Genomic DNA, 25,022 nt, shown 5'->3' with positions numbered 1-25,022 from the left:
GGTCCATCTAGTCAAAGCTATGGTTTTTCCAGTAGTCATATATGGATGTGAGAGTTGGGCTATAAAGAAAGCTGAGCACTGAAGAATTGCTGCTTTGGAACTGTGGTGTTGAAGAAGACTCTTGGACTGCAAGGAGATCCAACCAGTTCATCCTAAAAGAAATTAGTCCTGAATATTCATTGGAAGTTCTGATATTGAAGCTGAAACTCCCATACTTTGGCCACCTGATGCAAAGAATTGACTCATTGGAAAAGACCCTAATCCTCGGAAAGATTGAAGTCAGGAGGAGAAGGGGATGACAGAGGATGAGATTGTTGGATGGCATCACCAACTCAATGGACATGAGTTTGAGTAAGCTCTGGGAGCTGGTGATGGACAGGGAAGCTTGGCATGCTACAGTCCATAAGGTTACAAAGAGTCAGACATAACTGAGCGACTGAACTGAACTGATAGACAATATTTTAAAAACACGTTTTCTACATTTCTGTCTTGAATCTTTCCATGTTCTAAAAGCAAATTTCTCTGCTAGATGGTAAGCTCCGTGAATGGCAGGGATTTTTTTTTTTCTTAAGTACTATTAACTGAAAAAAAAAAAATGCACAAGCTGAAAGTTGAAAATTACATTTTATTCGATAGACTTACTGTGGACATAGCCCAGAATAAGCCTCTCTGATGACTCTAAGGAACTGTTCCAAAGAGTTCAGGGAAAAGCCCGGAAATATAGGAACTTTTGCTGAAGAAAAACGCAAACATGTTGAACATGGAAAGACTACTGCTAATTAAAAAAAAAAAAAATAGTCACCCCAAGTTAATGACTTTAGTGCCTTTCTATGTATGGGAAAAATGAAAGAATTTGATCTCATAGAAATTATTCTTTTGATATGTATCTTAACTACCTAGGGCCAGCATTTTTTTTTCTCCACCCTGAATTCCACTCAAGGCACACCAGTGGTGGGGGGTGGGGAGGGTGCTGCAGTGGCTGATGGCTTAATGGCTTGATGGTGGGCAACAGGAGTAGCTGATCAGAATGGCAGGCAGCATTCTTTGTTTACTAAAATGGCATGTAATATTTTTTGTCCACAGTACTTAGGTTCTATGCACAATGTTAGTCGCTCAGTCACCTCCGACTCTTTGCAACCCCGTAGACTGTAGCTCACCAGGCTCCTCTGTGGGGTTTCCCAGGCAAGAATACTGAACTGGGTTGCGATTGCCTTCTCCAGAGGATCTTCCTGACCCAGAGATCGAACCTGGGTCTCCCACATTGCAGGCAGATTCTTTACTGCCTGAGCCACCAGGGAAGCCCTACATATTGCTTTCTCTCTCTTGTTGGCTTAAATATTTGGAGAGAAAGCAATAAAGAAAGAGTAAAAAGGTAAGGAAGAAATGAAGGACAAAAATAACCAGGACTACAAAGAGTAGGGGTAGGAGTGACAAACTTGTTTTTAGCATTACTCAATACAATGGTATTAGAATTTCCAAGATGTGTAACATTTCTGGAAAATCAGATAAATAAGCTAATGGCTTATATATTTTAAGAATTCATAAAAGTTTAAATTATAAAATCTATAAGACAGTGCCAAGTATCTCATCTTTAAAACAGAATATACTAGATATATTATCTGTTGAATTTCTTCTTTAAGCAAAAAACAAAAAAACAAAAGACATTAGTCTTGTACTCCAAACATGGCAGAAGAAACTCAATTTATAGATTTTAGATAGATATACATGGCAAATAGTTCTTTTATCCAATTGATCAAAGTTTATTTATGGATGATTAGTTAGGTGTAAGTAGAAAGATAATGTGGTGATGGCCAGCCTGAAATGAACTAAACCAATTTAATACAAGATGAATTAATTCCTCATGAGCAAGTGAGGCAACAGAACCTGCCATGCAACAAATATCATATGAAGTTATTTTCATTTGTTTTCCACTTATACCCTCAGGCAACCTTTAGAGATAGGTGTTATTATGAGCCAGGAGTTATTTTCCACATTTTACAAATGAGTCAAGTAAATTACAAAATTAAGATTTTTTAACTCAATGGCATATGATCCTGCAGTCCCACTCCTGGGCATGTATCAAGAGAACTATAATTTGAAAAGATACATACACCACAGTGTTCACTACAGCACTACTTAACAAAACCCAGGACATGAAAGCAACTTCAATATCCATCAACAGAGGAATGAATAAAAAAGTGGTACATATATACAATGGAATACTACTCAGTCATAAAATGAGAATGAAATAAGCCATTTGCAGCAAAATGGTTGGCCCTAGAGATGATCATACTAAGTGAAGTAAGTTAGAAAAAGAAAGACGAATACCATATGGTATCACTTATATATGGAATCTAAAGTAGGACACAAATAAACTTATCTACAAAATAGAAACAGACTCACTGACATAGGAAACAGACTTGTGGTTGCCAAGGAGGGGGCAGGGTGGAGGGATGGATTGTGATGCAAATTATTTTTTAGTGGATGGATAAGTAACAAGGTCCTACTGAATGTGCAATATAGGAAATATAGGAATATAGGAAATATAGAAGTATAGGAAATATAGGAATATAGGAAACTATATTCAATATCCTATGATAAACCATAATGGAAAAGAAAAAGAATGTACATATAACTGAATCACATGCTATGCAGCAGAAATATACACATTCTAAATCAAATATACCTCAATGAAATAAATTTTTAAAAACATTTTAACTCAGGTTTATTGTTCATTCAATAAGCATTTATTAGGTACAGATGACTGGCTGAGACCTTAATAACAATATACAAATGTCCATGGTCTTTCCACTAAACTGTGGGGAGACATGACACAGGACAGAATGGAGAGCAAGTGAGTAAGGCTACAGATGATGAAACAGCCAGCAACATAGCAGAGGAAATAAACACCCCCAGGAAGAAAGCACTCTCAGATGACACAGAACATAGATGGAGTCCTGGGCAGTTAGGAATCACTGAGTAATTCACCAATTAGAAGAACATTAAGGAAATGTTGAAAAATCAAACAAGAATGCTCATTCATTGATTCAACAATTATATGTAAAATGTCTACTATCTGCAAATCACTGAGTTCGAGAATGCCAAGTTCATTGAGTAGAGGCTTTAACAGAGAAGACACTGCAAAGACTGGGAAGATGGTAGGAAATGAGGATGTGCTAGATAAACAGAAGTGCTAGGTAATACAAATATAAGAACACAAAGTATCAGAATTTTAGAACTGACCACTGTAGATATCATATTTAGTCAGCTGGACAGAGGAGCCTGGCAAGCTATAGTTCATGGGGTTGCAAAGGATTGGACATGACTGAGCACGCTTGTACACATGTCCTCCAGTATCCTGTGGTAGATGCCCAGCAGCTAGAGAGCAAGAATGCCAAAGGCCCCAGAGTCCTGACTCCTGGCACAAGGTTCCTTTAATAACCTGGCCTGATTTCCGGAAGCCTCTATGGCTCTGAGTCCCAAACAGGAGGCATATGTTTTCATTTCTAATGTGAAACAGGAGACACTAGTTTTAGGGAAGATGAAAAATGTTTCATCATGAATACATGGGAGAGAATCAACAGAGGGAAAAGAATGAGAAATGATCCTGTCAGAGAGGTATCTTCAGTGCAGTAAAGGATTTAGAAGTTCTCTTGCTACAAGTCACCATGGAAACCACCTGTTAAAATTCTACTCTTCTTTAAAGTTCTAGTTCAAGCATCACCTTCTCCGCGAAACCTTTCAGGATCCTCCAGGTAGAAATCATTGTTTCTCCTCAATGCTCTCAAAACATTGTTCATGCCAACTCTGATGACGCTGTTTTACGGATACTTTTTTCCTCATTTCGTTGTGATCTCTGTTACCATCTAGGATCACATGGGTCATCTTGGTGTCTCTGATGTTTAGCCCAGTGCCTGGCACCAAGTAAATGCTCAACTATGCATGTGAGGTTAGACTGAATTCAGTGAGAGCCATGATAAATGAAAAAGCATGTGCTTAGGAATAAAAGACAAACAAAAACAAAACAAAAAAGAGGGGCAGTAATAGTTGCAGCCTTCCAAACATCTTTAACAAGAAGACCTTATCAGGAGTTCAAAGCAGGAAGTGTTTACACATCCTGTACCTTTTTACCTTTTAAAGCTTAATCTGTTTGAGAAACTCGGAAGCATTATTATTTCAAGGCAAAACGTTCAAACATTTCTACTTAAAGTCCTTCATCCCTGTGGTTTTTGAATAGCTCACGACTATTCCTGGCTGCCAACGCTGCCTACAGCCCTGTTTCAGAGCATCAGAACTCACCGGCAACACTGCAGGAAGTCAGTGAAGAACGTGGCTTGGCTGTAAACTTAAATGCCACCATGGGTTGGTGCATTTAACATTTCAGGGGGTGAACAAGTAAGATGAGAGAAGCAGAGAAGGACAAAGATGATTCCCTTCCTATGACAAACTTGGCTTGAAAGTCATTTTCATTCAGACATAAGAAGCTCAATCTTAAACAGTTGTTATTTACAAAGACACATTTCAATCCACTGGAATCTCTCCATGCTCATATTATTTTTTATGTGGCTTAAACAATTTAGAAATAAGTTATCTAGATCTAAATCAATGCAACAAATATTTGCTAAGCTTGACATTTAAGCAAAATGTCAAATTTAATATTTTTAATTTCATTTTGAAACTATCAAAAATATAACACATGTGCATCCACCACCTAGTTTTAGCAAACTTACTTTACCATATTTGCTTTTGATCTTGAAGACATTACAGGTAAAGCCATCTTCCTTCCTTAATCATATTTCCCATCTTCTCTTTTCAGGGTTGGTGTATAGCATCCTTATGAATATTGCAATTATATTTTTTATTCGTCAAATAATGAAATTTATGATAGCATAATATGTATTAAATATTATTTTAGAAGCAAATTTAAATTAAGTGACCCTAAAATTAATAAGTGAAAGATAAAAGATGATATAATCCTAACAGGAGATCATTTGATACAAGTTTTAATTATAAATGTTGTTAGTTCATGCCAGCATAATTTAATCGACACTTTATTTTTACACTCAATTATAAGAGTGTAAACTTTTGTGGACACCATTCTAGAAAATACATGTAGCAAAAACACTGAGAATTAATTTCATGAGGAAACACTGCAAGTATACAAATATCACCTTATTTTCTTATCTTTATATCATAAGATCAATAAAACTAACAAACTTGTTGGATAGATATTTTATTCCTCCTATTTATCACTCATCATTCATACACACATACTTACTACTCTTAGCTTCTTAGCTCCCTGAGAGCCAAGTAAAGGGAAACATATTAGGTGTTAAGCTGACATTACCTAATAAAAGGAGATATGCTCAGATCAAATAAGACTGCTTTTTTTCTTTGAAAAACATATTATGAGTGTCCTTATAGGAAAATAAATAAAAATTAAATAAACAAATGAAAATCACCTGAGCAATGTATGGACAGTGTTTTCAAACTAGCAGTTTTACCACAATGCAGAGCTAGTTTTCATTTACTCTTCCTGATATCTCATGGATTAAATCCAAGGGCATGATATCAAATTGCAGGTTTCTAGAAAATCTAGACGGTAATGATGTTGATGCATATTTACTCCTGAAAGTCTCTTGGCAAATGAAAGCATACCAGAAGGCCAGTCTGTAAAATAGAAACATGAAGCCACCTCACTGGCTGAAGTAGGGGTGGGAATCTCATAGCGGGTCCTCAAGGAAGGTACTGGAACACTCAACATGGATTGCGACAGGAAGGAGTGAGTGGGAATTCAGTCTATCACGTTATTCAAATGAGAGTTTTTTCATCGTATTGTGTTTCCTTCCAACTTTTTATTCTGAGGTTTTCATGCTTTCTTACTTTGTTGTGTACTAAGACCCATCTAGTCAGAGCAACCACGCTTCTTAGTAATCAGAGTCACCCTTGGTTATTGAATATGTTTTCTAGCTTAATGAGCAAGAGCATACACATGATGCTAATGAGGGATTTTTGCTTCAAGATACTTTTAAAAATGTATATGAGTAAGAAGAATTGTTTGCTTTGATTATTTTAAGATGTAAATGCAGCTGCTTCAAAAAGGAAAAAATAATACTGAGAAAAATGCAACTGTGATACATGAAAATGGATCACGAGTTAAATCCTGCTCCAGCTACATGGTATACACTGCAGAGGGGCGTGGGAGCACTCACAGCCTTGGAGGGAGCCTTGTCTGCCTTGTCTGCTCTCTGAGGCAGTGGCATTAATATATATCTGCTGCCACAGTCATCTTCAGTCAGTCCTGGAATCAGGCAAGAGTATACGTTCATACAAGGAGGAATTCTCTAAACTGCAATGAAGGGTGTTTCCATGATATCTCCATCATGATAGAACCCTGTTTGCCTCTGTCCCAGGGGCAAAGGAAGAAAATTGTCCCCACCAGGAGAAGAAAGAATGCCTTCCTGAATCCCACACCCAACTGCCTCCCTGAGCCTGGCTGTTCTTCTCCCAAGTTTCCGATTTGGAACAGAACTCAGGTCAGGAAAAAAAAAGCAGGAAAGCATAGAGCAGGAAAGGCATGAAGGTAACATTTTCACCTTAGTGCTTTGCTATAATATGCCTTAAAGATCAAGCCCTGTTGATCCTTCGTTTGAGTGACTACCTCACTCCAGAGCCTTCCTTGCTAGTCCCTTGAGCTGATAGCAATAGCCTGGTGACTAGTCCCCCTGCCTGTGCTCCACTACCATCTTTCATCATGTTGACCTTCTCATCACCATGTGTCAAAAAGCTTTCTGGACTCCCCATTGCCTAGAAAATAAAGACCGCTCTTTGCACTGGAATTGAGGCCCTTTATCATCTGACTATAGAGAGTTGGACTCTCCCACTTTTATTGGGAGGAGTTCACTCCAATCAGACTAATTTATTCCTGTTTCTCCAACACCTGGTGCACTGTCTGCCTCCACACATTTCCCCATGTTGTTCACTCCATCACAGTTCTGTTAAGTCCTACCCATCTTTTGAGATAATCCAGTTTCCGTGGTATCCTCCCCAGTGAAAAAATATTAGTCACTCAGTTGTGTCCGACTCTTAGTGAACCCAAGGACTGTAACCTGCCAGGCCCTTCTGTCCATGGAATTCTACAGGCAAGAATACTGAATGGGTTGCCATTCTCTTCTCCAGGGGATCTCTTCCCAACCCAGGAATCCAACCCAGGTCTCCTGCATTGCAGGCAGGTTCTGTGGACTTCTCTGGTGGTTCAGACAGTAAAGCGTCTGCCTACAATGAAGAAGACCTGGGTTCAATCCCTGGGTCGGGAAGATCTCCTGGAGAAGGAAATGGCAACCCACTCCAGTATTCTTGCCTGGAAAACCCCATGGATGGAAGAGCCTGGTAGGCTACAGTCCATAGGATCACAAAGAGTCAGACACAACTGAGAGACTTCATTTTCACTTTCTTTACCATCTGAGCCACCTAGGGAAGCCTTATCCTTCCTGTCTTGTGAGCATTAAACCTGGGAGTCATGTGGAAGTTGGAGCTAACTATCTGCCACAGGGGACCCCTCCAGAGTTTCATCTCCTTTCTCATCATGCCATCTTGGTTTTACTTGATGAATCAGTCCTTCTGATTTCTCCACCATGGATGTTTTGGAATCAGTGCATTTAATCACCTGTCCCTGTCACCTGAAACTACACACATAGCACCTAAAGCGTGTGGGAGAAGGTGTGTAACTGAAGCATGTACATTAATCAAGAATATTAAATTGCTTATAATGGAATAAAAGAGAAAGAGAAAAAGGGTGTGGCTGAGATTTCTCAGAGACTATGCAAGTTATCTGCCTTAGAAAGAGCCAAGGAACTTGCTTAAAATGTTGATTTCTGAGTCCCATCCCAGATGTAAGCATCAGAATTTCCCATGACAAATCTTACACTAAATTTGGAAAAATCTCTTAGTGTTACAGGGTAAGAAAGAGCATTTACTATGATTGCAACTCATCACAACTGCACATCAGAATCACCTGTGGCATTTTCAACAAATACAGTTACCTTGACCTGATATCAGACCTCCTAAGTGAAAATCTTTGGGTTGGTGTCCAAGGTTGAACTATTCCACAAGAGGTTTTGATCTGCATCCAGGCTTCATATCACTAAGTCAAGAAATTAATGATGACCAATACTTATTAGGTAATTACAACTTCTAGAAATAGTATTAGGCAGTTTATGTACATTTATAAACTATTTCCATAGGTTTAGGGAAGTTAAGTAAGTAGTCCAATGCCATAAATGTAGTAAGTGATCAAGCCTCAGTTCAGTTCAGTTCAGTCACTCAGTCGTGTCTGACTCTTCGCGACCCCATGAATCGCAGCACTCCAGGCCTCCCTGTCCATCACCAACTCCCGGAGTTCACTCAGACTCATGTCCATCAAGTCAGTGATGCCATCCAGCCATCTCATCCTCTGTCATCCCCTTTTCCTCCTGCCCCCAATCCCTCCCAGCATCAGAGTCTTTTCCAATGAGTCAGCTCTTTGCATGAGGTGGCCAAAGTACTGGAGTTTCAGCATCATTCCCTCCAAGGAAATCCCAGGGTTGATCTCCTTCAAAATGGACTGGTTGGATCTCCTTGCAGTCCAAGGGACTCTCAAGAGTCTTCTCCAACACCACAGTTCAAAAGCATCAATTCTTCGGCACTCAGCCTTCTTCACAGTCCAACTCTCACATCCATACATGACCACAGGAAAAACCATAGCCTTGACTAGACGAACCTTTGTTGGCAAAATAATGTCTCTGCTTTTCAATATGCTATCTAGGTTGGTCATAACTTTCCTTCCAAGGAGTAAGCATCTTTTAATTTCATGGCTACAGTCACCATCTGTAGTGATTTTGGAGCCCTGAAAAATAAAGTCTGACACTGTTTCCACTGTTTCCCCATCTATTTGCCATGAAGTGATGGGACCGGATGCCATGATCTTCATTTTCTGAATGTGGAGCTATAAGCCAACTTTTTCACTCTCCACTTTCACTTTCATCAAGAGGCTTTTGAGTTCCTCTTCACTTTCTGCCATAAGGGTGGTGTCATCTGCATATCTGAGGTTATTGATATTTCTCCCGGCAATCTTGATTCCAGCTTGTGTTTCTTCCAGCCCAGAGTTTCTCATCATGTACTCTGCATATAAGTTAAATAAGCAGGGTGACAATATACTACCTTGACGTATTCCTTGTCCTATTTGGAACCAGTCTGTTGTCTCATGTCCAGTTCTAACTGTTGCTTCCTGACCTGCATACAGATTTCTCAAGAGGCAGATCAGGTGGTCTGGTATTCCCATCTCTTTCAGAATTTTCCACAGTTTATTGTGATCCACACAGTCAAAGGCTTTAGCCTCAGTTAAACACAATTTGATACAAAATGAGCTCCAATGTCATTATCATCTACCTTTATTATTTTAGACATTATTTTAATACGTGGCCATCAGTCTCTTTCCCAAAATTCTGACATCACCTAGGGAAAGGGTTTCTCAGCTTGGTTTCCCTTCAGTCAGATACTCATTGATTTGGCTATCTGTAGTTCTATACTTTTCCTCAGTTCTTTTAATCTAACAGGCCAATTTCTGTGCTTTAATCCTTATAAATAGATTGTTGTGGTTGTTTAGTTGCTAAGTCGTGTCTGACTCAGTTGTGTCCCCATGGACTGTAGCCTGCCAGGCCCCTCTGTCCAGGAGATTTCCCAGGCTAAAATACTGGAATGGGTTGCCATTCCCTTCTCCGGGGGATCTTCTGAACCCAGAGATCAAACCCACATCTCCTGCATTGGCAGGCAGATTCTTTATCATTGAGCCACCTGGGAAGCCCCACAGATAGACATTTATAGGAACTGAATCTTTTCTACGTACAAGAGAAGCCTGGTCCCCCTCCTTGTAATGCCGGGTTACGTGTCTGGAGAAGGGCATTGCTTCTTCCTCCTAGGTTTTAAAACAAAAAGATTGCCTTTCTCAAACTAAAAAAAAAAAAAAAAAAAAATTGGCCCAAGCTCACATACGTCACCTGAATAACAACACAGTAGACTTCCTCATCTCACCTCCCAGTCAGCACTTTTCCACCCTCTGTACAGAGGGTTAACTTTTTAATGAATTTTCACACCTCTTTGGCTCATTTTTGCCCACAATTCAGTTGTTCCTGTAGTTTCCTTACAGGTAAAATACTTATAATCAAGTTCCATCAAAAGGAGTGACATGAAAATTGAATAAATGCATGTAAAGTATCACAGAACTCTTGAATGAAAGGTACACACTGTTTTTGCTGTTACTAATACCATGCAGCTCATCCATTACAGTCTTGACAGAGGACACTGATGGCAGCTCTGACCTCATTTACTGGCTGGGCCAGAAGGGTTCTGCGTCGTAACCTCAGAGACAGACAAGCTCCAGGGAAACAAACCAGTCATGGTCTGAAACAGCCCCGAAATCACGGTCACTGCAATGCAACTAACTGTAGATCAAAACCTCTTGTGGGATATTTCAAACTGATTAAGAGTGTTGTGTGGTAAAATTCTGAATGGACACCAGATCAAGGACCTTGGGAGAGGAATAAGTGACAGGCATGTTTAATAGATGAAACAAAATCTAGTGAAATTAGAGGGCAACCACAAAGCAGACACATGAATAAGTAATGTGCTACCTGGCAGCACTCACATCCTCTCACTCTGGTGGATGATGAGTCGTTCTTAAATACAGTGGGAAAGGCTTGTTTAACTTATTTCAGAACATCCTTGTAAGAGGCGTTTCAGGAGAGTTCTAAATTAATGTCAGACACCCCAAAATATTCATGGGGTAATTGTAAATGTATGTGAGTTGTCTTAGATAGCACATTTTACTTAGTATAACTTAGATTCTTCACTCCATCAAAGGATCTTTTAAAATTATTGGATGTTTCTCTTCTTTCTTGCTAAGCTAGGTTTTCAGCTAAGGTTTTCAGTCAATGTTAATTTTCTTTGAAGGCCTTTCAGAGGGGAGTATTTCCACATAGAGACCCCTGAAATTATTATTTTCAAGTAGGGCTGATTCTTTTTCTTTGTAGCCTAGAAGAAAAGAGATCTATGTAATCGCAGTGTCAAAGTGTCAAAAGACTGAGATAGGTTAAAAAAAAAAAAAAGGAGAATAAAAGAAAACACAAAAACCTTAAAGGCATCCATGCAGTCCTCAGCCTTACAAATTCTTGGCTCATATTAAATACTTGTGACATGCTATAATTAACCAGTTACTCCTCTCAGAATGAATAATAATGCAATTATTTGCCAAATGCAGGGAAGAAGGGGTAGTTTCTGTTTTTAAAATGTTCGCCTTTCATTTTTTTCTTTCTATAGAAAGAAAAATCCTGGATTAATTTACATAAGCTGTGAAAGCACAGAGTGACCTGCATTCTCACCATTAATACGATAATTCTGTCACCTTTTTTATCAGAGTCTTATATTTTTCAATAGTTTGAAACATCACTAAACTGACAAGTCACATCCGTATTCAAATGGCTGTTAAGAACTGCACCCAAATACCACAAAATATAAGTAGTAACCTGAAAACATCTTTTTATATTATAATTGGAATTCTATGCCATTGAAGTGGCTAAGGGCTAATGAGGGCTCTGTTTCCTTTGTCCGTGTAGACACAAATAAAAGAAGGGAGTGAACCTTAGTTCTTCAAGATCCTACTCCTTCCTTAGAGATTCCATGTGCCAAGCAGCACAAAGTTAGGTGAGAATTTATCTGAATATAGCAATGGTTCTCTCTCCTATGTGTTGATGTCTAGACAATGACTATTTTCTTTAATTTTTTCCACCTCCATCCTACCATTATCTCAGTAATTCATTCAGCAAGCATTTATTAAAGACTTGCTGTGACACACTGTCCTAGGTACCAGGTAAAATTCAAAAGTAAAAGAGACACATTTCCCTTGAGAAGATTGCAGAAAGGTAAAGATATGAACTAAAGAATAGGCACATTAACGATGTAGTCAACATCACCAGGCAGCCCCCTCTCCACATACATACATACACAAATTCATTCACTTGCATAAATAGACAAACCCCCCTTGTGCCATGAATATGAGCTTCTAGAACTTCCAGACTCTAAGTTTTGAAGCAGACTTGCATTTAGTGCTAGATTTTGTCATTTCAGTAGAGTCATTTCATATGTGCCTGTCTCTGTGTGTTTTTCTGTGGAGCCACCTTTATATAGGGTTTCCTTAAAGATAAAATATTCTGAACAACTGATGCCTTAAATAATCAGATTCATTGAATACATCTCAGTTACTCATTCTAATACCAGATGTTGTTCAGAATTTTTTAAAACTAATAGTCTCTGACATATTCACTAATTCACATACTCACTAATAATCTCTGACAAATCACTTGTTTGAGAAGACAGAGACTGAGTCAACATGATTTAAATTCATAAAATCATGATAAATATTCCAAAAGTAGACATAACTGTTTTTTCAAGCCTTATTCATCCAGAGTATTCCTTTAATTAGTTAACAGCAGGAATTTGGATCTTTTTTGTTTTTCATTGTACTAAACAGTATGTAGAACAGTGCAGGTTTTGGCATCAGACTGCCTGTATCTGAAATTAGGTTCTTCTCCTTACAAGCTGTGTGACTTCTCCAAGCCTACATTTTCTTATCTGTAGGACAAAAATACTGTGTGCTGTGCTTAGTCACTCAGTCGTGTCCGCCTCTTTACAACCCCGTGGACTGTAGCCCATCAGGCTCCTCTGTCCATGGGGATTCTCCAGGCAAGAATACTGGAATGGGTTGCCATGCCCTCCTCTAGGGGATCTTCCCAACCCAGAGATCAAACCCAGGTTTCCATATTGCAGGTGGATTCTTTACCATCTGAGCCACCAGGGAAGCCCAAGATGGAGATAGTAACTACCTCATAGAGATAGAAGGATAAAAGGAGTAATAACATATAAAGCATATAACACTGGGACAGGCACTGTCATTGAATAAGCTATTATTATTACCATTATTCTTAAATTCAATTGAATATTCATTGATTTCAGTGAGGACATTTAATATTTGGCAAGAAAAATATTTATCAGCTACCGTATGTCTACTTTTATGGCAGTAGAGTGATGAGAATTTGGATTAATTTTATCCTTTCTTTAAAAATATAAAATCCTTTTGCTCTGTTCGTTCATTTCACTTATGTATGTATTGAAACCACAGTTACTAAAAGTTTAGTGTATGTGAAAGGTCTTGGGCAGGGCAGGAACACAAAGATTAGCCGCTACTGATAAAAGTCAAAATGGACTTTAGAGTTTGAGACTCTGATCCTGGAATCCTGCATGGTCTTCTAACTAGTTAAGCTTAATATACTTAGGTACAAAAAATATAGTAAATAATAATAATGTATTCAGAATTCATTGGTTTTTAATAATGTAGAAATATTAGGTCTTTTTAAGCCAATCCCAACATTTCCTTTTCCCTGATCTACATAGTTTTTAAGCCATTTCAGCAATCAACGAAGCTTCTTCCACTTATTCAAAGAAAGAAAAATATTCTCCATAGATTTCAAATTTCCAATTGATACTGAAATTCATGAGCAAATTGATTATACTCATGCATTTATTTAACATAGGCAAGGCTCAAAGAGGACAGAGGAAGGAGGGGATGTATTATATAATGACACTGTGCAGTAGAGAAAAGATGAGTGTAACCCATGCTTGCCTGAAGCTTATGGCAAAACTCTTACCTTACTTTCACCTAAAAGAGTCTAGGTCCTCCTTTTGAGATGAGAATAGAAATGCCAAATGTCTGAACTTTTTTTCTTAGGCATTTCCTGAAAGGCTTTATTTGAGGCAGCAAGAGTGAGGAATTTCCAAAGGGGAAACAAACCTTGAAAGGATATCCCTGAATGAGCAATGCTGGAAAAGGAAAGGGAAGAAGGTATCGGCAGCAAAAAGTCTATGGGACTAATATCAGATCAGTCAAAGGGAAAAAAGAAATAGCCCACTGGAAAACAGTGTTATTGTTAGACTTTCCAAATAATTGTTTAATTTATTTGTACTATGGTTTAGTTGAGTTCTTCACTGAAATGTTGAATCTGGCCAGTTCAATTCAACCAAATTTTATCTTTCCATCTCTATTCTCATTTGCTATTTTGTTATGATATCAAATGGATTTCTGAATTGCCAGTCTTTTTTTTTTTTTTCCTGGCAAGATTATATGTGATGTACATCCCTGAATTTCTTTGTATTCAACTTGGAGAAACCTGAAAATCCCTTGATATAATACCTAGTTTGTTCTAGATGTTCATAGGTTCTCACATACCTTCTTTTCTGTTCTGCTGCTGCTAACAGATAATTATTTCAGTGTCTTTCAAGGGGATGGTCTCTAGAGTCCAACACAACAATAGTCAAAACCTCAACTCTCCTCAACATAAATGAAGCTATCTTTTAAAAAATACAAAAATCTGTCCCCTTTCCTCTTTATTGAGAACAAGCCTGAGCTACAGTCACTTCTCCCAATTCTTTATCACAAGGACCAAAAGCTCTTTGAACATGTAGCAGCTCCTGATCTCAGATTTTTCAGATGCCAAGAATCAGCCAAAGAAGCAATATTGTGATCCCAGTAGCTGTCATCATGTAGCACCATCATGGCCAAGGTAGGAACACCGCTCTCAATGACTTAAGCATTAGAGATGGTTGCCATCTCTCTTATTTGTACCTAAGTGAACTATTAAAAATAACCAACTGTTCCTAGAATAATTCTCTTATTAAAAAAAATAAAATAAATGGATTAGCACATTATCTGCCAACATTTTTAACCAAGATCTAGGTAATTCTGATACAGATGGTTTCAAGACTACACTCTGAGAGACACTAGTGTGTAGACAAACCCTCTCTCACTCAGTCAACAAACCAATCAAGCAGTGATTGGCAGGAAATGAGTCTGATGCCAGGCTGATTAACTAAGAATACAGAACCCTAGGCTTCCCCCTGCCCCAGATTTAAAGGGGCCCAGAAACCTGCCTATAAACGACTATGTTTAAAAGTTTTCCAGGAAACTAATACACAGCCTGTGGTGGGCAGAAAGGATTGTATTTTAGTTTAACACATCTGTGGGGGGTCCTTGTTCCACAGTTTACTATCTCTCTGACCTTATGTAATATCATTGGTCTGTAAAATGGCTGTTTCAAAGGTTAAAGAAAGCAATGCGTGTTCAGAACCCAGCATGTTGTCAGCTGCTTGTTTTTGTTATCCTTACATCCTATGCTCAGCTCCAAGTAAAATATACAGAAGTGAAATGTGTGATTCATCACTTCAAGAATCTTATCATCTGTTTAGAAAAGTAATAGAAATATTAATAAAAATTTTAAACAGGAGTTTATATTCTAAGGCAGTAACATATTTGCACATATAAACACAATATTCTGAGTGAAAAAGTAGATTGTAAAATACGGTGAGTTACAAGGACATAGGAAAAATCCTAAGAAGCTTGCTTTAAAATATCTAATTCTCTTAATTCAAGTAAACTAATTTTCATTAATTCACCAAATTTTTATTTCTATTAAGAAATCTATTAAAATCATGAGTGATAATCAACTTATTTAAAACAGAAAACAGAGAGAGTAGTATGTATTTGGGAAAGAGTTTAATGGCACAGGCTACAAGGGGCCCGTGAAACCCCTAAAATATTATGCACAGTTGTTTACATGAGTACAGTGCTTCTGAGGAGAGGTCTATACCTTTCATTTGATTCTCAAAGGGTTTGATGATCTCCTCTAAATACTAAAGAACACTGACCATTCCTGTTTAGCACATCTTATGTGTATCTGCATATACGCTGAAGAAATTTAACTCCTGATTGCATTCCAAATAATCTCCATGTATACATTCTCTGAAATGTCCTCTGAGTCATTTTCCTCAAGCTTTCACCATTCAAATATCCTGAGAAAAGAAGTAACACAGTAGATTTCATTTAAGGAAATTGTAAAGCAGAATTTCATGGCTACTTCAGCCTATTCAAATTCTGCAGGCATCAGCAGGGAAGTTTATGTACATATTTTAAAAGTTCCAGTGGCAGAGATTAACTGATGATTATTTTCTGAGTTTCCCCTTTTTTATTTTTTATCCATTGCTCAGTCTTTTGAATTATTTTAGATTAGTTCTATGTTTCTTTTCATCTCAGGGAGAAGAGTGAAGGAACTTCCCCTGGAAGGATACAATTCAATTTTGCCAACTTGCATTTTGCCAACCTAGCAATTCTTCCTCTTTGTGTTTTATTTATAATGTGGTAACAACACCATTGATGTTGCACATTTTATTTCTCTCTCCCTTTAGGTGTGTGTGCAACATTGACTGTTCTCAAACCAACTTCAATCCCCTGTGTGCTTCTGATGGGAAATCTTATGATAATGCATGTCAAATCAAAGAAGCGTCATGTCAGAAACAGGAGAAAATTGAAGTCATGTCATTGGGTCGATGTCAAGGTAATACTCACACCAAAATTCATTTTAAAGAATATCTTTAGTCTTTGCATGGGCTTCCCTTGTGGCTCAGCTGGTAAAGAATCTGCCTGCAATGCGGGAGACCTGGGTTCGATCCCTGGGTTGGGAAGATCCCCTGGAGAAGGGAAAGGCTACCCATTCCATTATTCTAGCCTAGAGAGTTCCCTGGACTGTATAGGCCATGGGGTCACAAAGAGTCAGACATACTGAGCGACTTTCACTTCACTCAGTCTTTACATAGTAATGAAAAGTGGAGATAATCCTTTATTAGGCAGGGACTTCATTTTTGAAACACAAGTTTGGTTTACAATGGACAGTAAATTTTACTGTAACAATTGTGGTGATTATAGGGCCTATTGGCAATGGTCCATACTTTTTTTCTGTATAATGGCACTGCGTCTTCACAATGCCATCAACACTGAGTCCAATATTCAAAAAATTGTAGGTACACTCCTTGAACAGGGTAAAAAGAAAGTTAAACTCATTTTTAGCAAAGAATATAAAGATTTATTGTATAACATTGAAATCAAAGCAAATCACACCATTGTTATATATTGAGCCAATAGAAATATTTCAAGTCCATTTTATAATTGGGATGTCCCAGAATGTTCTATTTTGTTTCTTGTTCAGAAACAAATATTTTCTTGGGTTTTGATTTGTTATTCTTTTGCCCAACTTATCTCAGTTATAGTTTGAAACTTTTCCTCGCCCTAAGCATTAGAAAGCCTATATCTTTCTATTTGTCAGTCTTAAACAGAAATTGATATTTTAAATCTGTTTTGTATAAAGATTACTTAGAAATATATTTGAAAACTCCTTAATTGTAGTGAAAATACTGTTAGACAGATATCTGGGTAACAAGTTAATCAATCTTTATTGTTAATTTTTTTAACACAGATAACACAACTACAACCACTAAATCTGAAGATGGGCATTATGCAAGAACAGATTTTGCAGGTACATAATATTTTCCACTTCAAAATATGAGCACTGCTATTAAAGAATTCTGAGGTATCATTATTTACCATTGATCCTAAGTTGATCTTGTAAGACTCCTGACATGGGCTAGTCTTCTCTTATTTAGTTCAAATTTTCAATAGATAAGATTGAATTTTTGTGGAAGCAAATAAGATACTTTTTTTTGCAGTTAAAGCAATTGTCAAAAATGTCAGTAAGACATAATTAACTTGTTTTGACAGTGCAAATGGTACAAATGACAAAACATTTATCAAATTAATGGGCATCAATGGAAATTAATGCAATTCTTGGTGGTATATTGTAATTAATGCAAATGTTCTAGTTTGAATTTTTATAAAAGTCAACAATAAAGGAGTCTTCTAGTCTCTAAAAAAGCTGGAAAGAAAGGACATCTATAAATAGCAATACAGGCTGTCTTTACTCTGATGCAAAGTTTAGAAGGTATGGTTAACTTATTTCAAAAATAATAAAATAATTTACTTAGAAACTAAAATGCAAAATTATACATTTATAATTTTATAGAGTAAAATTATACTCTGACACATGCAAAATTATAAAGCATTTTATGCAGAAATGTAAATCTTATTTAGCAATTATAGAATATTATTCTGAGGAATATTTTTGCCTAATATAGTTTGCTTGAGTGAGAAATAATTTATGGGTATTCAAATGTGATTTTTAACAGATTCTTAAATTTCATAGAAATTTAGGATAAAAATATAATAAAATTATTGATGTTGATAATGATATGTCGTTTTTTTAAAACAGTTTTTCATTTAGTTATTAAATATCTATAACTAGATTTATGGCTAATATCCAATGGAAAAAATGCTTAAGAAATATGGACTATTATTCACTCTTTTTGAAACTGTATTTCCTTTAGCACTATTTCTGCCAGTATGTTTATACACATAATAAATCTTGATGAAATTTTTAAAAATTAGATGTTTTACTTATAGATACTTCAAACATCTCAGAATTTGGAAATAATAATTCTTTTTAAAAATTTTCCATTTTACCTTAATTTTCAACATGTAAATAAATATTTTTGTGTGCTAGTAGTCTAGAATTATCATGAACAATGATCCATGGAAAAAGACATTAGTTCTACATAGACACTATATAGCAATTTCCAAAATGTCCAGGAGACCTATTGATACACGTTCCTTGAAAAGAGGAGTCCCTGGTCAGTAGTTTGAGAAGATCCCAGATAAACAAATGATTTTTTTTTTAACCTAGAACTCCTCATAGCTTTTACATGCAGTATAAAACTTTTAAGAAATATGCATCTTTTATTTATTTAATGCTTTTTATGTCTTGTGCAGAATTTCTCACATATACAAAATACACACAAATATAGGCCATATAGTAAAATGAACCCAAAGGTATTCATCACTCAAACTGAGTAACATCAATCCATGGCTGACCTAACCCCATCCCCACATCCCATCTTTCTTCACTTTCAAAATATGTGGAAATCATTCTAGAAATTACATCATTTTATTCATAAATACTTTAGCTTACATCTCTAAAAGATCAACCCTTTTTAAATAAAATTATGTTATTATCACACACAACACAATTATGAATAATTCCTAATAACACATAGCTTTTATCAAACTTGTTGATGAATAACACATTTTTTTGTGGCATAGTTTTCATAACTAGTGTCACCAAGAATGTACTTTGGAATATGCTGATCTACAGGAAAATACTGAAAGTAATGAAAGATAATAATGGAAAATTGAAGTCTGAAGCTAATAGCATGCTTTACATTTTAAATGATGTCAAATTTAAATTCTATATTTTATTATAAATAATAACTATATATTGGCATTTTAAATCACCACCTGACATATTTAATTTTACTGTAGCCTAAAATATTTGAAGGTTTTACAAGAATCTCATTTTTATACAAGGAGTAACTTACTAAATGCACTTAAGATATTTTTATACCTGTTTTGCAAATTAATTCATTTAGAAAAAAATCATCAAAAATGTTACATTTTGTGAATATCTTTTCCATTGAACTCATAGGAAAATCAAACCTCTTCCTGAGAATTTTGTCCCTGAAACAAAGAACAGTTCAAGTTGATTAGCATCAATGTGCAAATATATTTGCATGTATAAATTTGTATCAGTAAATGGAAGGGAGTATGCAATTCTCTCAATATTATGCATACTGCATGTTAATGGTTTGTCCATTGTCAGTTTGGGAAGCTGAATTTTTATTCCAAAAAATATTTTATATTTGAGCTTGGTTTCAAACAGATCATCTCTGGTCTTCAGTGTCAGTGCTTTTAGTTGACATTGTTTCTTTCCTATCTATGTCTTTATTGAACATAAGAATGTGTTTTTAAATACATGCAAATGAAAACTAACTAGACACTAAATGTTGTCTGAGATGTTCTAATTTGACATCAGGCTTATCTAGTAAATCCCAAAGAAAAACTTTTGAGATAAAAAGTAAAGTTTAAAAATAACATTTGTTGAAATCCAGATTTAAGACAGGAACAAAGATAATGTCAATGGAAGCTTGCAATTTCTAATTAAACATTGATTGCACACTTTAAAATTCCCCTGGATTTAATTTAGATGTTTATCTTCATCAATGAGCTTATTAAAATGTAATATATACACTTTTTAGACATTATTTAAATAATAGTTATGCTGTGTGTGCTTAGTCCCTCAATTGTGTCCGACTCTTTGTGACCCCGTGGACTGTAGCCTACCAGGCTCCTTTGTCCAAAAAGTAGTCATTTCCCTCAGTCTTTCTAGGACTTCTTTTGTGGCTCAGCTGGTAAAGAATCTGCCTGCAATGTGGGAGACCTGGGTTAGGTCCCTGGGTTGGGAAGATCCCCTGGAGAAAGGAAAGGCTACCCACGCCAGTATTCTGGCCTGGAGAATTCCATGGACTGTTGGACAGTATAGTCCATGGGGTCTCAAAGAGTCGGACACAACTGAGAGACTTTCACTTTCACTTTTCAGCATTTCCATGCTTCCCATAGTATTTGCATTTTCCTGAATTTGGGGACTCAACCTTTAGAAAAAGTAAAAGGGCCCCAAATGGAGACTCAGTATTTTATTGTCCTCTTAATTTGTTTCACAAGCTCAAAACTCCCCAAGGAGGGAAAACAGGAACTGGGTGATTCCTTTTCCTAGAAGTTTGCTAGTGCTCACAGCTAATTTAATGTCAGTCACTTCCCCTGTTAGACAAACATTCATGTGCTCTCACAACACAGAGAGGTACAGATCTTTAATGCATTCTCCTTTTTCTCCTTACCTGTCTTTAATATTATAGTTTAAAACTTTGAGCTACCCGCCTCTAACATTCTTCCCTTTGAGCCTACCTTGCAGCTGTTAATATAAGAACACATATATCTGATTACAAAAATGGAAATATACTTTAAAGAAAGCCTAAATCTAAAAATAAATATGCTGTATTTCATTTTTATTTAACCTTAAAAAGAGAAACTCCAGTAAGGACTAGTAGGGGCTCATTTATGAAAAAATTAATGCAAACCACAAGAACCATGCCCCCAGCAAGATTAGAGCCTGACTGAGTTTATGCAGAGCTGTGAATTCCCAGACCCTTCCAGGCACAAAACTGAAATGGACACTAAGAAACCAAAAAATTTGCCACATCATCCCTGCCAGCAGTACTTGTTAATTGTGTCTGACTTGGGTCTCTATTTTGCCCTCTCTTCTTTAATGAGACACAAGGCATTAGTGAGTCCTGAATGGAGAGCTTTGGGTCTCTTTGTTTCAAGGCAGACAGGATCCCTGTCTGATGAGCTAAACAAGCCACTTAATGCTATTCTCCGTTCATCAGTCTAAGATGGGCTTAGATTTAGGTCTTCCTGTTCACTAGCAGAAAGGTTCGGAGAACACAGTTTTATAAAACCACAAAGCTGGGGCTTTCAGGGATTTCCATTGTTTCAAAATGCTAATATTAAACTTTCCTTCTGGAAGTTTTTAAATAGCAAATGTTTTACATCTCTTGAAATCTGCAACATTGTCTTTATAGATGTGTGTGTGTGTGTGTGTGTGTGTGTGTGTGTGTGTGTTGCCCTCATGTTTTGTAATGAAAAAAGAAATGAAGTGCAACTATTTTGTTTTTCTTTATCTGATATGTATATTTTCTGATTGGGTTGCTTTTCTGTCTGAAAGTCTGGTCATGCTTCATAAAAAAGACTATGTATTTTTTTCTGGTAAAACTATGCTTAATTTTATAAGTTATTAACTCCAGTACTCTTGCCTGGAAAATCCCATGGACAGAGGAGCCTGGTAGGCTGCAGTCCATGGGGTCGCGAAGCGGCGGACACGACTGAGCAATTTCACTTTCACTTTTCACTTTCATGTATTGGAGAAGGAAATGGCAACCCACTCCAGTGTTCCTGCCTGGAGAATCCCAGGGGCAGCAGAGCCTGATGGGCTGCCGTCTATGGGGTCACACAGAGTCGGACACGACTGAAGCGACTTAGCAGCAGCAGCAGCAGATGTAAAAAAAAACAAACAAGCAAAACAATCATGAAGTTAAACTAGTCTTTCTTTTATCATCTGGAAAATAAAATATATTTTTAATGCCATTCTGTACTGATTTCCAAAATATTTGCAGCAACTTACAATTGAAATATAGTCAATGAATTTTTAAAAGAGAAATTGAAAACATAAAAGCTGAACTTTTGAGGAAAATAAATATATCAGCAACGTAGACTATTACAGTTACTGCATTTAGCACACTAAGCATTCTTGCAATCAATATGAAAAGAGAAATTATTATTGAATCAATTCATTCAACAAATATTTGGTTATTATATGCATTCTTCTGTCCTGGGCTTTACAAAGGTAAACATGTCAATGGAAATCTCTGCTAAAATGAAGCTTAGGTCTTTCACTGTCTGATGAAAATAATCAGTTCAGAGGCCAAAGTTTCTTTGGAACTAAATTCTAAGGAAATATTTAGTGTAGATCTTATAAGGCATCACTGGAAAATATAGAATGGATAAGATCTTCAACAGTGATTTTTATAAAATATGCCAAGAGGCTCTTTATATGGCTGGGGATTTTTAAATCAATTTTTGATAACATTCTAGAGCATAGCATTAAAATATATATAACTCAATGATAGGGTTCCTATGGCAGACTAAAGTAATTAGTTAGATTCATGTATATTTTCAAATTGAAAAATAAATAACCCAGAGTACTGAGGAAAATAGCTCCAAGAGAAAGCACACGCAGTCTGTCTTTCTCATGTAGCTACAGGTTCAACAGGATAACAGAACAGTCAGAAAGCTTGAGTACAGATAAAGGATATGTTAGATTACAGCCTGTATATGGGGAAGAGAAACCCCCCTGTTTTTATTAGTTGTTAATGAGGAAAATAAGTCCTGAGTCATTCCCACTCTAGGGAGGGAGCCAGGCTCTTCTTAGCTCTGAGTCTAGTTATGGAGTCCATGTGTCTACTTGATCTACATTACACTGGTTGTTCACTATTTCTTATAAAATTTAGGCAGGATTAATTTTTAGGAAATGTTCTTTTTTCCTTATCTTTAAGCAATAATTTAGATATTAAGCTCGGGTCTGAAATGTGGAAGAAAATAACCAGAACTACACATTTAAACCAAATTCTATCCATCCTATTATTATTCCATAAACCCATTTTTCTACACTAAGAGGAAACTGACATCTTGAAAGGGTATCTAGATAGCCTAAGTGAATTGTCATAATAACTTGTTCTCTGTAGAAGCCATTGCAATTTACAAAGGCTTTTCACATATATTGTCTCCTTCTGTCTTGACAACTGAAATCTGAGGGAGATATTATATTCATTTGACAGGTGAGAAATGGAGGTTCAGGAAGATTAAGTAAAAAGACTATGTGATAGAGCTAAGGCTCAAAGCATCTTTGCTAATTTCAGATTCCAGCAAAATGTGAATGGTGAGGGATCAGGGGAGAAGCATCACTACCTAACATTCTTAGAGGCTTTGGGACTGACACTACACCTTAAAGGTTAACCCGTTTTGAATCTAGATTCAAAACTGTTTCACCATGATATCCCCATTGCTGTGAGATGGCCCAGAGTTACTCTTCTCTTTGAACTTATGTCTATATATTATAAGCACTATATTGTTTGGTCTTAAAATTCTCCTGTTCTTTTTCCTATTTATCCACATACACAGGTGAAGCCAAAGGGAATAGGATTTGTTACCAAGTAATGTGCATTAATAGAAAATGTGTGTGTGTGACACTTTGTAGTTTTACAAAGATCCATCCACATTATCTTATTTGCTTTAACATCAGTTCAATAGAATAGTGTTACAAATATTTAGGGGAAATAAAATCGCAGCTCAAAGACAGTAAATGGTTGACCTGGAGCTGGATGCAGTATTTTGATGTATTGACCAGCCACCCATGCAAAAAAGGCACTTGCTTGATTTATTTACTATTTCCCTCAATTGCCCTTCTACTATATATATATAAACATGACTGCCAAGTGACTCCATATCATATTTTTAATACTAATTAATTCAGTCATGCGGCAAAAATCTGCATTTAAAATGGAAACTTTTTCTATTTGCTTGTGAACACAAGGAACACTTCACCAGAAAGCACGTTATGTCTAGGCCAATAATTTGATCTGTAGGAAATAAATAAATAAATAGCAGCAAATACAGACAGCAGCTTGTAGCACAAATATTGGTATCAACAGGGAAATAAATAAAAATGTTTGCCTGGGCTATTACAGTGCCACCAGACTAGCCTAAAATATTTAAGTTCAGGAAATGAATTAAGATGTCAAGATTTTCTCAAGATTTCTGAGGGAAAGTGTCTCAATTTGAGTATTTTCCCCTCTGGGATTTAGTTTAGAGTGCTGCAAAATTCATAAAGCTTTCTATGAACTCTAACTCACAATTTTTCCTGCTCTCTTGAACTTCTGTGCTTTCATTGTTTTCCCCATAAAATCATGTAGCCAGTCATCTGTAATATGATGTTATGTTCATGGTTATAGATAAACACAGAAATAGTATTTGCAATACAGATGAAGGTTTTCTACTGAAGAGTTGCCTTGGGCCTTGCTAGACACACTGGAAAACTTTGTGTTTATGCCCCAGTTCATAAAAGCATCCTGAATCATTTATGTGCACTTTTTTTTTCCTATTTGAAACACTTTTTTTCTAAAACAAATTGTTCACCATGAGGTGTTACTCATCAACTTTTCCTTCCTATGAAGGTGTGACAGCCAGTTTAGTGGTTAAAGCCATCACAATCAGACAGGGCTGCGTTGAAACACTGGCCGTGTTATTATTGCTTATTTAAGCTTGAATCAGTTAGTTAACCATTCTGAGCCTCAGTTTCTTTATCTGTTCAATAATAAGCCTATTTCCTCAGAGCTGAAGTTTGAGTGAGATGAAATGTAAGTATATATGTGTCAATGTTACTCTCCCAATTCATCCCATCCTTCCCTTCCCCATCTCCTGTGTCCATATGTCCGTTCTCTATGTCTGCATATTTATTCTTGTCTGGAAATAGGTTCATCTGTACCATTTT

At 36.6% G+C, this 25,022-nt stretch overlaps 1 protein-coding gene across 1 annotated transcript in view; it reads left to right on the top strand.

The window, feature by feature from the left end:
- TMEFF2 (transmembrane protein with EGF like and two follistatin like domains 2) overlaps positions 1-25,022 on the top strand; it is a 278,065-nt gene that overhangs the window by 204,391 nt on the left and 48,652 nt on the right. The window contains exons 6-7 of the mRNA XM_019974224.2: positions 16,327-16,475; positions 17,391-17,450. Of these exons, the coding sequence (XP_019829783.1) occupies positions 16,327-16,475; positions 17,391-17,450 (209 nt within the window). The remainder of the gene's footprint in view (positions 1-16,326; positions 16,476-17,390; positions 17,451-25,022) is intronic.

Source organism: Bos indicus, chromosome 2 (genome assembly GCF_029378745.1).
Source record: "Bos indicus isolate NIAB-ARS_2022 breed Sahiwal x Tharparkar chromosome 2, NIAB-ARS_B.indTharparkar_mat_pri_1.0, whole genome shotgun sequence".
In the NCBI taxonomy this organism is placed as follows: Eukaryota; Metazoa; Chordata; class Mammalia; order Artiodactyla; family Bovidae; genus Bos; species Bos indicus.
Note: the sequence above shows the minus strand (reverse complement) of the source record. Positions and strands in the feature narration are given on the sequence as shown.